The sequence below is a fragment of the Lepidochelys kempii genome, chromosome 7 (assembly GCF_965140285.1).
Source record: "Lepidochelys kempii isolate rLepKem1 chromosome 7, rLepKem1.hap1, whole genome shotgun sequence".
In the NCBI taxonomy this organism is placed as follows: domain Eukaryota; kingdom Metazoa; phylum Chordata; order Testudines; family Cheloniidae; genus Lepidochelys; species Lepidochelys kempii.
This window is the reverse complement of record NC_136386.1, coordinates 125,723,751-125,739,462: the sequence shown is the minus strand read 5'-3', so window position 1 is coordinate 125,739,462 and position 15,712 is coordinate 125,723,751. Positions and strand designations below refer to the sequence as shown.

General features: G+C 46.4%; 1 protein-coding gene and 1 long non-coding RNA gene across 5 annotated transcripts in view; one reads left to right on the top strand and one right to left on the bottom strand.

Annotated features, from left to right (window-relative positions):
• Positions 1-11,438, top strand: part of COX15 (cytochrome c oxidase assembly factor COX15) — a 13,826-nt gene extending 2,388 nt beyond the window's left edge. The window contains exons 2-9 of one of the 4 annotated variants that reach the window (XM_073354688.1): positions 90-544; positions 1,267-1,389; positions 1,694-1,880; positions 2,235-2,402; positions 8,390-8,471; positions 8,864-9,018; positions 9,914-10,027; positions 10,391-10,773. In XM_073354688.1, the coding sequence (XP_073210789.1) occupies positions 1,289-1,389; positions 1,694-1,880; positions 2,235-2,402; positions 8,390-8,471; positions 8,864-9,018; positions 9,914-10,027; positions 10,391-10,522 (939 nt within the window). In that variant the 5' untranslated portion in view covers positions 90-544; positions 1,267-1,288 and the 3' untranslated portion in view covers positions 10,523-10,773. Of the gene's footprint in view, positions 1-89; positions 1,390-1,693; positions 1,881-2,234; positions 2,403-8,389; positions 8,472-8,863; positions 9,019-9,913; positions 10,028-10,390; positions 10,774-11,275 lie in introns of those variants that run through there. The other 3 variants (XM_073354686.1, XM_073354685.1, XM_073354687.1) reach the window with 3 other exon arrangements.
• LOC140915138 (uncharacterized) lies at positions 10,132-15,712 on the bottom strand. The gene is made up of 3 exons (XR_012160102.2): positions 13,110-15,712; positions 12,355-12,539; positions 10,132-12,235 (listed from the first exon to the last, which is right to left on the bottom strand). It is a non-coding gene; the product is annotated as an uncharacterized LOC140915138 (long non-coding RNA).

The window sequence follows — 15,712 nt, the reverse complement described above, 5'->3', positions numbered from 1 at the left end:
AATGTTTAACCGTGTAACTAATAGAATTGTAATTGGTTACCTGGTTATTGTTTTTACACATTATTTATATTCCTACTTCTCATCCACAGGAAGTGCTGCTGAAAACACTATCGACCTACTTCCAGCCCTCCTTCAGCCTCCTGCATTGCCATCTCTTCTTCCCTGTGTGCCACGTTAACCTGCTTTTCTTAAAGGCCCCTCGCCATCCCATCCCAACTGACCTGCGTGGTTTCTCATGCCTTCCACTGAAGCATATGGCTTTGGGGATACTGAGACCATACTGAGCCAGATAGAACAGCAATACCTTTCGTTGACTGCCTTCCCATTACACCTTCATGTCCTCCTCCTGATCCCACCTCCAAGTCTTTTTCCCCTGGGTACCTGGCTAACTGACCTGCTGCTCCAAAGCTCCATGCTCTCCTCTAAATTTCTGCACCTTTTATGACATTTTCCCTCCCTGCAGAAGTGTTAAGGAATCGATGAGAGAATATCATAGAACACTGACTGCATCCAGGCAGACAAATGGATGAAGGAACTTTAACAAGTCAGATGCTTAAAATTCACCATTCTCTCATTGCCTTTTCTTTGGCACCCATTCTCCTCTCCTTTATTTGTATGGTGTCTGTTTAGATTGTAAGCAATCTGTGGGGAGAACCTTGTTTTCATACCTGTCTGTCCACCCCCATGCAGCTGGTGCTGTACAAACAATAAATACCCCCCGTCTTGTCTGAACTGTTTTGAATCTACAGCATTCTATTGTATGTGGCTAGTCACTTATTTCTTCTCCTCAAAATGAGTAGTGTCATACTGGTCTCTTTCCTTCTCCATCAGTAAGCTCATCCACTCCTTAACCGTGGGCTTCCTGTAGGGATAGGAGGCTTCTGTCACAGATCCTGCCTTTTTCTCCGCCCCACCCTTCTGTGATCATCTCTGTAGAAGCAATTGATCTTTATTGCAGCCTCATTCTTCACCTGTGCAGGGCTAAATGGTGTCAGTTATGAGGACAACACCCTTCCCACTAGATATGTGGGGGGGCTGCAAGGCAGGTCTTCTCTGTATTACACTGCCTCCAACTTCAGTTTGTTGTACCTACCTCTGGCTAGTATGTGCCTGATAACTTTTCTGGCCTAGTTCATAGGGTCCTTTCTCCCCATCACCTTTGCTGCTGGGGAGTGGCTGTAGTTCATCTGTGGAAATGTGCCAGTGCTCTCCTTATTTTAGTTAAGGAGTGAGTGAGTCACATCTGTGTGTGTCTGTCCTTCCTAGGCTGACAGAGTCTGGGCTTTCCATGGTTGATTGGCACCTAGTGAGGGAGATGAAGCCCCCACGGACACAGCAGGAATGGGAGGCTGAGTTCCAAAAGTACCAGCAGTTTCCAGAATTTAAAATGTAAGTGCTGCCGGTTCCAGGCAGAAGAACTGGGATGGGACAGGGAATCCTCCTCTTTGTGTTCACCGAGCCCAGACTGACTGTGAGTCAGCAGCACAAGCCTCTTTCTTTCTATGGGAATGGACTAGCACCAACAAGGGGCACTCAATACATAACTGAGCAGGATCCAAAGGTGGCTTTGGTGCTCATCTTCCCTGGCTATCCAAGGTGAAGAAAACCCCTGTGAAATTGGGAGTGTGAAGGAGGCCACTGTTCCATACCAGGGAGTTTCTTGCTTATTCTTCTGCTCTGTCTTTTCCAACAGCCTGAATCATGACATGACATTGAGAGAGTTCAAGTTCATCTGGTACATGGAGTATTCGCACCGTATGTGGGGTCGGGTTGTAGGTTTGGCCTACGTTTTGCCTGCTGTCTACTTCTGGAGAAAAGGCTGGCTCAGCCACCCCATGAAGGGACGTGTCCTTGCCCTCTGTGGGCTTGTCTGCTTCCAGGTATGGGAGCTCTGCAGCTGCTGGGATATGTAGCATTCTCTCTAGAGGCTTCTGGGGGATGAAGATGTGCAGTGGTGATGCCTAACTGTAAGTATTTCTTAGTGGTGGGCTGAGACTATGGCATCTGTGAAGGCTTTGGATGGTGGTACTGATGGTGGAAGTATGGTTATTGTACAGCTAACACCTGTATTATGTTTAAGATCAGTGATGGAACAGATAGTTCCCTCTCCTTCCCTTTACCATGTTGAAATTTACATGAAGGTGGGTTCTTTGTTTCTCCCAGCTGAGGCTATGGAAGGGGGCTGGGTTTTGCCCCTCAGTAGCTCTCATGTTATCTCTTTGGTCCTTTGGCAGGGACTGCTAGGCTGGTACATGGTGAAGAGTGGATTGGAAGAGAAGCCAGATTCTCATGACATCCCCCGAGTCAGTCAGTACCGTCTAGCAGCACATCTAGGCTCTGCACTGGTTCTGTACTGTGCCAGCCTGTGGAGTGGACTGTCCCTGCTGCTCCCGCAACACAAAGTAAGTGGGGTCCATGTGCAGTATATGGGGAGTGCAGGAAAATAGTGTTGGTGCAAGAATCTGGGGGATGGGTGGGTAGTTGGGGTTCCAAGGGATGTCTTGGAATATCTTTGTTTTAAGGAGGATCTTAAAGGAGTAGGGAAGGTGAAAGGTAATAGCACAGCCCTCACATCTCTGCTTCTGGCTTACCTTTGATCTGACCAAGTACGTTGCAAAACACTCTGCTGCATAGAATGACTAACTGTGGGGTCATTTCCTTCAGCATCCCAGTCCATCCTGATTGACAGTGATGCCTCACCCTTCTCTTGCTCCCAGCACCAATTCACTGGGACATGTGACTAACAGAAGATAGTTCTGAGTTCTTTGGCTTAGACACTTTGTTCCATTAAGGAGGAAGTCAGGAAAATGCATTGGGGTATCCCCAGAGTCAGAATATTTGACCCGGGAAGCAGGGGATTGCCTTGCATCAGGATTGAATCCAGTACTGGGGCACTGTTCCAGTAATTTTCTGCTGGCCCCATTGGTTTCTGTAGGATTAAAGATTTCTCACGTAAATGAAAGGCTAGTTGTTGTGGTTGCAAAGAACCACCTGAGTGTGACTCTGCTAAGCTGCTGTTACTGAGCCCGAGCTGGACAAAAAAATACAACCAAGCATAGTCCCTAACACATCTACTGGAACCATTCCCTGACTTGTATTTGAACTGCATGACTTTAGTGGTGCGTGAAGTGTTTTGCATTTAGATTCCTATGCTTAATGAGAGCCCTGAAATGGTCACTGTTAAGCTTTGAAATCACGCTTCTGGTTGGGAAAGGGATAAGTCCCTACCGTCACTTCTGATGTGGCTTGTTTGGAGACAGCTTCCTGCTGAGCTAGGCGATTTGACAGTGGAAAAAGAGAAACTTTCTTTTTTCAGTGAATACTTACAATCTGAAGGCAGTCAGAGGTTAAGGGACAGCCAGAGGCCTGGGAAGGGATCCCTGACCATGATGGCTAATAGTCACTGATGGACCTATCCTCCATTAATTTATCTAATTCTTTTTTTAACCCACTTATACTTTTGGCCTTCACAATATTCCATAACAACAAGTTCCACAGGTTGACTTTGCATTGTGTGAAGCAGTACTTCATGCTGCCTATTGATTTCATTTCAGTTCTCGGTTTGTGAAGAGGTAAATAACGCTTCCTTATCACTTTCTCCATGTTATCCATAGTTTTATGGACCTCTATTGTATTCCCCGAGCCCTTACTCATCTCTTTTGTAAGATAAACAGTCCCAGTCTTTTTAATCTCTCCTCATATGGAAGCTGTTTCATACCCCAAATTATTTTTGTTGCCCTTCTCTGTACTTTTTCCAATTCTAATATATCATTTTTGAGATGGGGCAACCAGAATGGCACACAGTATTCAAGGTATGGACGTACCATAGATTTATATGTTGGCATTATGATCTTTTCTGCCTTATTATCTATTTCTTTCTTAATGGTTTCTAATATTCTGTTAGCTTTTTTGACTGCCACTGCACACTGAACAGATACTTACTTTCAGAGAACTATCCATGATGTCTGCAAGATCTTTCTTAAATGGTAACAGCTAATTTAGGCCCCATCGGTAGGTATATATAGTTGGGATTATTTTTTCCAGTGTGCATTAGTTTGCATTATCAATGCTGAATTTCTGTTTCCCCGTCACCTAGCTTTGTGAGATCCCTGTGTAACTCTTTGCAGCCTGCTTTGGACTTCACTATCTTGGTAATTTTGTATCATCTGCAAACTTGGCCACCTCTCTATTTACCCTTTTTCCAGATCACCTATGAATATGTTGAACAGCACTGGATATCTTTGGGGAGACCCTGCTATTTACCTCTTTCCATTGTGAAAATGGACCATTTATTCCTACTCTTTGTTTCCTATCTTTCAACCAGTTTCTGATCTATGATACGACCTTCCTTCTTACCCTAGGACTTCTTACTTTGCTTAAGAGATTTGGTGTAGGACCTTCTCAAAGGTTTTCTGAAAGTCCAAGTACTCTATCCACTGGATCACTCATGTCCACATGCTTGTTGAGCCCCTCAAAGAATTCTAACAAATTGATGAGGCATGATTTTCCTTTACAAAAGCCATGTTGACTCTTCCCCAACATATGGTGTCTGATAATTCTGTTGTTTACTATAGTTTCATCCAGTTTGCCTGGTACTGACGTTAGGCTTCCTGGCCTGTTATTACCAGGAGTGCCTCTCTGGGGCCTTTTTAAAAATCAGCCTTCCCTTAGCTACCTTCCAGTCATCTGATACAGTGGATGATTTAAGTGATAGTTACACACTACAGTTAGTAGTTCTGCAATTTCATACTGGAGTTTTGTCAGAACTCTTGGGTGAATGCCATTTGGTTCTAGTGATTTATTACTGTTTAATGTATCAGTTTCTTCAAAAACCACTGAGTAGTTATCATTGGTTCACAGTCAAGCTAGAAGGGGATATTGATTGGGGTCCTGCAGGGATCAGTTCTGGGTCCAGTTCTGTTCAATGTCGTCATCAGTGATTTAGATAATGGCATAGAGAGTACACTTAAAAAGTCTGTGGACGATACCAAGCTGGGAGGGGTTGCAAGTTCTTTGGAGGATAGGTTAAAATTCAAAATGATCTGGACAAACTGGGGAAATGGACTGAAGTAAACAGGACAAAATTCAATAAGGACAGATACAAAGTATTCCCCTTAAGAAGGAACAATCAGTTGCACACATACAAAATGGGAAGTGACTGCCTAGGAAGGAGTACTGCAGAAAGGGATCTGGGGGTCATAGTGGATCACAAATTAAATATGAGTCAACAGTATAACTCTATTGCAAAAAAAAGCAAACATAATTCTGGGATGTATTAGCAGAAGTGTTGTAAGCAAGACACGAAAAGTAATTCTTCCGCTCTACTCTGCACTGGTTAGGCCTCAACTGAGGTATTGTGTCCAGTTCTGGGCGCCACATTTCAGGAAAGATGTGGACAAATTGGAGAAAGTCCAAAGAAGAGCAACAAAAATTATTAAAGGTCTAGAAAACATGACTAGTAAGGGAAGACTGAAAAAATTGGGTTTGTTTAATCTGGAGGAGAGAAGAGTGAGAAGGGACATAACAGTTTTCAAGTACATAAAAAGTTGTTACTCTGAGGAGGGAGAAAGGAGAACAATTTTAAGCTCGGAGATTAGGACAAGAAGCAATGGGCTTAAATTGCAGCAAAGCTGGTTTAGATTGGATATTAGGGAAAAAAAACCTTCTGTCAGTATAGTTAAGCACTGGAATAAATTGCCTAGGGAGGTTGTGGAATCTCCGTCATTGTCTAACCTGCTCTTAAAAAAATCTTCAAACACCTATCAGGGATGGTTTAGATTGGGGTGGCCAAACTTACTACCCTCCGAGCCGCATATGACAATCTTCAGAAGTTCGAGAGCTGGGGTGTACCTGCCAGGGCTCAGGGCTTCAGCCTTGCAGGGAGGGGGATCTCGGGGCTTCAACCTCATGGGAGGTGCCTGCTGGGGCGTGGGGCTGAAGCCCTGAGCCCCGACAGGCATGCTCCACAGGGCTGAAGCCTTCAGACACCCCTCCCTAGTGGGCAGAAGCCAGAGGTGGCGGGGACATCATGTACCCCCTCCAGATTTTTGCCAGGGTTTGCTGGCCCCACTCAGTCACATAGTGCCACCGGGCTTCCTCCCTGCATGTGGCAGGTTCTGAAGCTGGGAGCTGCAGCTGTTGGGAGAGGCAGCGGCAAACATCTGAGAGCTGCAGGAGAGCTGCTGCCTCTCCCCACAGAGCTAAAGCAGTGGCCTCTCCCTGCAGCTCCCAACTGTTTGCCACTTCATCTCCATGGGGAGCTAACACCTGGGAGCTGCAGGGAGGCACTGCTGAGGGGAAGAGGGGGGCATGCCTGGGGGACATGACTCAAGCTGTTGGGGGGACCCGAGCCTTTAAATTCTGCTGCCTCCTCTCATCTCTGGCAGATGCCCTTAACCCCCCCACCCCACTGCAGGGCAAAAGCCCTGAGATCCCCCCCACCCCAGTCTGGTAGGCTGAGAATGGGGGAAGGTGGCGGGGGAGCGCCACGAGCCACACTTTAATGGTAAAAAAGCTGCATATGGCTCACAAGCTGCAGTTTGGCCACCCTGGCCTAGGTAATACTGAGTCCTGCCATGAGTGCAGGGGACTGGACTAGATGACCTCACAAGGATCTTTCCAGTCCTCTGATTCTGTTGTTCTAAAACCACCTCTATTGACAACTCAATCTGGGACAGTTCCTCAGATTTGTCACCCAGAAAGAATGGCTCAGGTGTGGGAATCTCCCTCGCATCTTCTGCAGTGAAGGCCAATGCAAAGAATCCATTTTGTTTGTCTGCAACACCTTTATCTTTCTTGAGTGCTCCTTTAACACCTTGAATGTCTAGTGGCCCCACTGATTGTTTGGCAGGCTTCCTGCCTTTGATATACTTAAAACATTTTTGCTGTTAGTTTTTGTCTTTTGCTGGTTGCTTTTCAATTTTTTTTTTTTGGCCTGCCTAATTATTCTTTTATGCTTGACTTACCAGAGTTTGTTCCTTTCTATTTTCCTCAGTAGGATTTGACTTCCAGTTTTTAAAGGATGTCTTTTAGCCTCTAACCACATCTTTTCTTGCTGTTTAGCCATGGTGGCATTTTTTGGGGTCATCTTACTATTTATTTTTAATTTTTATTTGAGGTACGCATTTAGTTTGAGCCTCTATTATGCTGTTTAAGTACTTTTTATGTAGCTTACAGGTATTTCACCCTTGTGACTGTTACTTTTAATTTCCATTTAACTAACTTCCTCATTTTTGTGTAGTTCCCCTGTTTGAAGTTAAATGCTGCTGTGGTGGATTTCTTTGGTATCTCCCCGGCCCCCTTCCCACAAGGATGTTAAATTGAATTACATTATGGTCAAGTGGTTCAGCTTTATTCACCTCTTGGAGCAGATTCTGTGCTCCACTTAAGACTGAATGAAGAATTGCTTCTCCCTTTTTTGGATTCCAGGACTCGTTGCTCCAGAAAGCAGTCATTAATAGTATCTAGAAATTTTATTTATGCATCCCGTTCTGAGGTGATACATACTCCGCCAATATGGGGATAACTGAAATCCCCCATTATTGGGCTTTCTCTTTTTTTGTAGCCTCCCTATTCTCCCTGAGCATTTCACAATTACTATCCCACCCTGGTCAGGTAGTCAGTAGTATATTCCTACTGCTATGCTCATATTATTTAAACATGGAATTTCTTTCCATAGACATTCTGTAGTACAGTTTGATTCGTTTAAGATTTTTACTATATTTGGCTCTCTGCTTTGTTTCAAGTATTGTGCCCCTCCCCCACCAGCACTACCTATTCTATCATTCCTGTATATTTGTACGCTGGTATTACCGTGTCCCTTTAATTATCATTGTTCCACCACATTTCTGTGATGTCTGTTGTATCAATATTCTCATTTAATATCAGGCACTCAAGTTCACCTATCTTAATATTTAGACTTCCAGCATTTTTATACAAGCACGTACAATTTGTAAATATTTGTCTGCCTTCCTATGATGCAATTGAATGGGTCTTTTTCATTTGACTGTTTCTCTTCAGTTCCTATCTGTGTTTTATCAACTTCTTTCATCTCCTCTTTACTAGGATATACATATTCCCCTTAATAAATCTTCTCCTTAAGGGGTGTGTCTGTCCAAAACGTGGGCTGCTTCACACCACTGATCATTGTGTCCTGTTGCTATGAAAAGGGAGCAATTAGTGATCTCTTTAATCACAGAAATTTTCTCTTTTACAAGTTGGCTGCAAGTTTATTCACAAGCTGCCTCACTCTTTGTATGTTTCTGCACTGGGGGAACGTTCCTCACCTGGTGCAACGAGCTCACCCCACCAGGAGCATCTGTGTCCATTCTCTTGCAAGGCCCCTGGGAAGTTTGTTTCTGTAGCCCCTTTTGTGGCTTGTGTTTTACAGTTACCTGAAACCTATCAGCTCCTCCGTCTGAGACGATTTGCTCACGGGACAGCAGGTCTCATCTTCCTCACTGCTCTCTCAGGTAAGGGCCTCTCCCCTTGTGGGGCTGCCTCCTTTGTGACCCTGCCTGCCCTATCGCTCTCCTGAGGGGTGAAATATAGCAGACCCTACCTCCCACCCAAGAAGTTTCATGTCCCATGGGGGTTTAGCTCCTTTCACATGTATAGGCACCTTAGAATTGCCTTTGATGGTCCCAGACAGAGCAGCTGGGACATTTCCTTCTGCAGGGCGGACGGTGTGACAGAGCATCACTGTCTGATCACCAGTGTGTTGCCGTGGGAGAAGGAATACAAAATCAGGTTGCCCTGCCCTCAAGCCCAATTCCAAGCTTGCCTAACTCTAGAGGCTAGTCTGGTGTGTCACCTGCCTTGTCCCTGGTATGTTAGTCCCTAACTCTCTTCTCTGGAATTATAGGTGCCTTTGTGGCAGGACTGGATGCAGGCCTTGTGTACAACTCCTTCCCCAAGATGGGGGAGCGCTGGATCCCAGATGATCTCCTCTCCTTCTCCCCAGTGCTGAAGAATATCTTTGAGAATCCCACTACTGTGCAGTTTAATCACAGGATATTGGTAAGTGCTATCCAGCCTCTTCTGGGGACCATGCCATCCTGTTATTGCTTTCCCTTCATTGGCCTCCTAAAGTCATTGACTGCTCACTCTCAGGCTACCTCCCAGAGTGAGCGAGGGTGAACTTCAGGGCATCATATGCAAGGTTCCTGCTCCTGGGCACTCATTACTTTCAAAAGGCGGAAGCATGGTCTCTTAGCTGGCATGAGTCTCCTCTTTATCTGTGAAGTACTCTCACTTGCTGGAGGAGTTGTGGTCTTACTTCCACACCTGGCTTCCCCCCAGAAGGGACATGTTGGGAACAAAAGAGCCCTTCCCCCTGTGTGCCTCAGTTTCCCCAATCTGTAAATTGGGGATAAAGATAACAGGCTCCTTTGTAAAGTGTTCTGAGAACCCTGGATGAAATAACATTTGGATACCAGGAAAGGATTGGATGCTGTACATCGGGGACCCTCCACTAGAATGCTGTACAACTGCAAAGCTCTGTGCGAATACTAGCTCAGCGAGCTGCTTGGGCAAGCTCATATGAATGTTTCTAGTACCCATGATGTCATGGACTGAACCACAATTGAGACCACAGACTGAGAGGGGAATACGAATGAGTGCCTTGAGCTGGGATGGGTGTTGTGGGGTGACACAATGGTCAGAGTTCGGTCTGGTGTTACTGAACACCTTCACTGATGTGCTTTAGGTGGCATCTGACACTAGCTAATCATGTGTTTGTGAAATGCAATGGTGCCCCATAAAACTTCATCATTTTGCTCTGTGGAAAATGCCGCCAAACAAGTGTGTGGTAATCTCCTTCCAGCCCCCAGGTTAGCTGGTGTGTGGGATTCCTCACCTCCGCCCTTCCCACACCCACTTCCCTCAAGTAACTGCTAGCTTCTTCCACCTCTAGGGGATCACCTCAGTCACTGCCATCACAGCACTATATCTCCTTTCTCGGAAGATCCCCCTACCACGCAGGACCAAGATTGCCATGGCTTCCTTAATGGCTGTGGCATATATGCAGGTACTGTCCCCTTTTCTCTCCTAGTGCTAAGCTGCTGTGTCACATTCAGCAGAAGTACCTTTAGTTACCCAGAGCTGGCATGTGGAGCTGCAGAGTCTGTGGGAAAGTGAAGTATGGCCGTAGCTGAGGGGTGGAGGTATACAGGTCAAGGTGCCTGTGGCAGTCTGTACTATATATGAGGATGGGGCGTCTGGGTCTTGACGTTTTTATTTCTGGAGCCTCTCCCTCTCCCAGTGGGTAGGGTTGTGATTGGGAATGTGAGGGTTTCTGGAAATGTTTTGACAGGCACACCCTGTGGAGTGATTTAAAACATCAGTGTTGAATCAGCTGTTGCTCGTCTCACTCCTGGGTGCTTCTTGACAGGTGGGCCTGGGCATCAGCACCCTTCTACTGTACGTCCCAACTCCTCTGGCTGCCACTCACCAGTCGGGATCCCTGGCACTGCTCACTGTGGCTCTGTGGCTTATGAATGAACTACGTCGGGTCCCAAAATAGCCTGGCTTCAACTGTGCTCTCCAAGGATATCTAGTTCTTTTCCCCATTGCACTGATGTAGATGCTCTGTCTGATTGCTTTCTTTTGTGGTGACTTGCTGGGGTTTGAAGGGTCTCTGAGTGGGGAGTTCTGCAAGCCTGAATTTAGACTGACCAGTATTTGCTGGTTTGTTTACTGGGACAACTTCTTGACTGTAAGATCATGTTCACTTTTGATTGTAAACTTTGTAACATAAATTTATTTGTTTATTAAGCTGTTTGTCTTTGGCTGGATCCCTGGATCATGGGACTGGGAAGTGAGGGGTGGACTAGGATGGCACACCTCTGTGGTGGCAGCTGTTCCATGCTGTAGCATCTTAGGTCTTGCCTACCCTACAGTTTTGTCGACAGAAGTCAGCTTTCGTCAACAAAGCAGTGGAGGTGTATGCACGACAATGCTGCTTCTGCGGACAAAATTCTCCTTTTTTGCTGACAAAACCACCTCAATGAAAGGTGTAGAGCTTTTTGTGGCAAAGTTATATTGACAGTGTCAATGTAGACACTGTGCTTGTAAATAGCCTCCAGGAGGTGTCCCACAACGCCCATGCTGACTGCTTTGATCAGCAGTTCAAACTCTGCTGCCCTGCACCCAGGTTCACAGGTATCTGCCCCTCTCTCTTTAAAGGCCCAGGAATGTTTGAAATTTCACTTCTTGTTTGCTTGGTGTGGAGAGCTCACATTGCATCTTCCCAGCTGACCATGACCACTCCACACAGAAAACGCTCTCTCGCTCGGAGCACAGCTGAGTTGTTGGATCTGCTGGCACTGTGGGGAGAGGAGGCTGTGCAGTCCCAGCTCCACTCCAGCTGTGGGAACTTCGATACCTACGGTCAGAATTTTCATGGCGTGTTGAAGAAGGGCTATGAAGGGGACGCACAACAGTGCAGTGGGAAGATAAAGGAGTTGAGGTAGGTGTACCAGAAGGCAAGGGAGTCAAACTGTTGCTCTGGTGCTGTGCCGAAAACTTGCTGCTTCTATTAGGAGCTGGACGCCATCCTCGGCAGCATCCTCACCACCTCTACCAAGAGCCCCGTGGATGCGTCAGTGGGGCTGGACACAGCAGACTTCACCCCCAAAGTCATGGACGAGGTCAAGTTGGAGGACGATGTGGAGCACATAGCAGGGTCTTCCGTTGACGCAGTGAATCAGGATCTCTTGTCCACTCTGGAGCTGTCTAGCCAGTCCCAGCATTCAGTCTCTGGCGCGCATGATGCAGAGGAGGAAAGCTCTGGTAAGTGATCTTTTTGAGTTGATGATGCTCGGTTATAAGAGGTAGAGCAGTCCTTTGCTCTGTATATTCTAGAAGTGCATGAAGGGATAGAAATGTACAAGACTAGCTGTGTTTGCGTGTGCTTCTCATTCCCCTGTGCAGCTAAGCAGTGCGGCAAAACTGTGTCTTAATTCACACTGAGATTTCACGTGAATCCTCCAGACAGCTCTCTAGGAAACTTTCCTGGAGGTGCTCTCCAATCCTCTGCTGAAGTTTCCTTGGCAGAGCTGCTTTGTTCCTTCCCACGTCATAGGAAACTTTCCCATGCCAATCGGCAATCACTTGTGCCAGGGACCAAAGCGGCACCCAGGGAGCAGCATAGGGACCCAGTCAGAAGATGCAGGCATGCAGGAGATGCACCCTTGCATACCCTCAGGAGAGAGAGAGTGGCTTCAGAGACCCCCACCTGTGGGAAATGATGGCAAAATTTAAAATATTGTCCTCAGTTGCCTGCAGTGATCTCCTTAAAAAACCACCTAAACCCTCTCCCCCCACCTGGAACCCCGTCTCCCGGGCGAAACTCACCATGTTTAGGGCATTTGCCAAGCTGTGTGCTTGCCAAGGGACAATGAGAAACAGATTTGTATTTTAAAAGAGATGTATTATAGGTAATTATTTAATGCTGTTCATGCACTAATAATCATGCTTCTGTTTGTTGTGCTTCAGCAGATGTGGCCTTCAGGGGAACCCCATATACACCAGTGCAGCGCCTGAGGAGCAAAGAGGACATGTTTTGAGAGGTGCTCCAATCATAGAATCGTAGAATGTCAGGGTTGGAAGGGACCTCAAGAGGTCATCTAGACCAACCCCCTGCTCAAAGCAGGACCAATCCCCAACTAAATCATCCCAGCCAAGGCTTTGTCAAGCCTGACCTTAAAAACTTCTAAGGAAGGAGATTCCACCACTTTCCTAGGTAACGCATTCCAGTGTTTCACCACCCTCCTAGTGGAAAAGTTTTTCCTAATATCCAACCTAAACCTCCCCCACTGCAACTTGAGACCATTACTCCTTGTTCTGTCATCTGCTACCACTGAAAACAGTCTAGAGCCATCCTCTTTGGAACCCCCTTTCAGGTAGTTGAAAGCAGCTATCAAATCCCCCCTCATTCTTCTCTTCTGCAAACTAAACAATCCCAGTTCCCTCAGCCTCTCCTCATAAGTCATGTGTTCCAAACCCCTAATCATTTTTGTTGCCCTTCGCTGGACTCTCTCCAATTTATCCACATCCTTCTTGTAGTGTGGGGCCCAAAACTGGACACAGTACTCCAGATGAGGCCTCACCAATGTTGGAAAGAGGGGAATGATCACGTCCCTCCATCTGCTGGCAGTGTCCCTAGTAACACATCCCAAAGTGCCACTGGCCTTCTTGGCAACAAGGGCACACTGGTGACTCATATCCAGCTTCTCGTCCACTGTAACCCCTAGGTCCTTTTCTGCGGAACTGCTGCCGAGCCATTCAGTCCCTAGTTTGTAGCGGTGCATGGGATTCTTCAGTCCTAAGTGCAGGACTCTGCACTTGTCCTTGTTGAACCTCATCAGATTTCTTTTGGCCCAATCCTCTAATTTGTCTAGGTCCCTCTGTATCCTATCCCTACCTCTCCTCCCAGTTTAGTGTCATCTGCAAACTTGCTGAGGGTGCAATCCACACCATCCTCCAGATCATTTATGAAGATATTGAACAAAACCGGCCCGAAGACCGACCCTTGGGGCACTCCACTTGATACCAGCTGCCAACTAGACATGGAGCCATTGATCACTACCTGTTGAGCCCGACAATCTAGCCAACTTTCCATCCACCTTCTAGTCCATTCATCCAGTCCATGCTTCTTTAACTTGCTGGCAAGAATACTGTGGAAGACTGTCAAAAGCTTTGCTAAAGTCAAGGAACAACATGTCCACTGCTTTTCCCTCATCCACAGAGCCAGTTATCTCGTCATAGAAGGCAATCAGATTAGTCAGGCATGACTTGCCCTTGGTGAATCCATGCTGACTGTTCCTGATCACTTTCGTCTCCTCTAAGTGCTTCAGAATTGATTCCTTGATGACCTGCTCTATGATTTTTCCAGGGACTGAGGTGAGGCTGACTGGCCTGTAGTTCCCAGGATCATCCTCCTTCCCTTTTTTAAAGATGGGCACTACATGAGCCTTTTTTCAGTTGTCCGGGACTTCCCCCGATCGCCATGAGTTTTCAAAGATAATGGCCAATGGCTCTGCAATCACATCCACCAACTCCTTTAGCACTCTCGGATGCAGCGCATCCGGCCCCATGGACTTGTGCTCCTCTAGCTTTTCTAAATAGTCCCGAACCACTTCTTTTTCCACCAAGGGCTGGTCACCTCCTCCCCATGCTGTGCTGCCCAGTGCAGTAGTCTGAGAGCTGACCTTGTTCGTGAAGACAGAGACAAAAAAAGCATTGAGTACATTAGCTTTTTCCACATCCTCTCTCACTAGGTTGCCTCCCTCATTCAGTAAGGGGCCCACACTTTCCTTGACTTTCTTATTGTTGCTAAGATACCTGAAGAAACCCTTCTTGTTACTCTTAACATCTCTTGCTAGCTGCAACTCCAGGTGTGATTTGGCCTTCCTGATTTCACTCCTGCATGCCCGAGCAATATTTTTATACTCTTCCCTGGTCATTTGTCCAATCTTCCACTTCTTGTAAGCTTCCTTTTTGTGTTTAAGATCAGCAAGGATTTCACTGTGAAGCCAAGCTGGTTGCCTGCCATTCTTTCTAGACATCAGGATGGTTTGTCACTATAACCTCAATAAGGATTCTTTAAACTACAGCCAGCTCTCCTGGATTCCTTTCCCCCTCATGTTATTCTCCCAAGGGATCCTGCCCATCAGCTCCCTGAGGGAGTCAAAGTCTGCTTTTCTGAAGTCCAGGGTCTGTATTCTGCTGCTTTCCTTTCTTCCCTATGTCAGGATCCTGAACTCGACCATCTCATGGTCACTGCCTCCCAGGTTCCCATCCTCAGATGCCAAAAAACACAGAGCACGGAGAGAGACTTTAAAGGAAAATTTTAAAATAGGCAGGAGAGAAAGAAGAGCCAGGAGCAAATTTTACTAGGCTAGATGCGGATGATAAAAGTGATGGAGGGAGCAAAAGGAGATGCTGAAGTCCCTAATCACACTACAGCCAGAACACATGCATGCTCAGACACCCCCATCCCCCACCCTTGCTGATACGGAACTGCTTTCCATGCCCTCCTCAAACGTCTCCCACAAATTCCTTGCAACTTCCTGGCCCATCTTGGTTCCCTGTTCACTCCACCCCTTCAGACAGCTTCCACAATGATAGCTGGACTTACAGACAGCTATAAGAGCCTATACTGTCCTTTACTGTTATCTCTCTTGCCACCAAGCCTTTTGTTTGTGGTGTTAATTGATATTTAATAAAAACTCCCTGAAAGATAGCTGATCTTTGTCTCCTACATGTGGTGGTTGCTGCTGGAATAAATACACCATGGCAATTTGATCATTTGCTGACCACAAATCACAGTCAGGACTCCAAAATTTTCAGCAAGTCAGCAAATAAAGCATGACTGTGCTATATTGAAAGACACATTACTAGGGCTCACTATCAAAATGGTGCCTCAAAGCCTCTTGGATTCGAATAGCCCCCTCCCACCCCCCTGTGCTCCTCTACTAGCCCTCAAAATCAGCTGCCAGGTGATCCATCTCCACACTCCACCCTAGGGGAAACTTTTCACTCTTAAAAAGAAAAGGAGTACTTGGGGCACCTTAGAGACTAACCACAAGTACTCTTTTTCTTTTTGCGAATACAGACTAACACGGCTGTTACTCTGAAACTTTTCATTCTTAGCCTCACAAATGTTATGGAGTGCACAGCAGGCTGCTATGACCATGGGAATGTTTTCCTC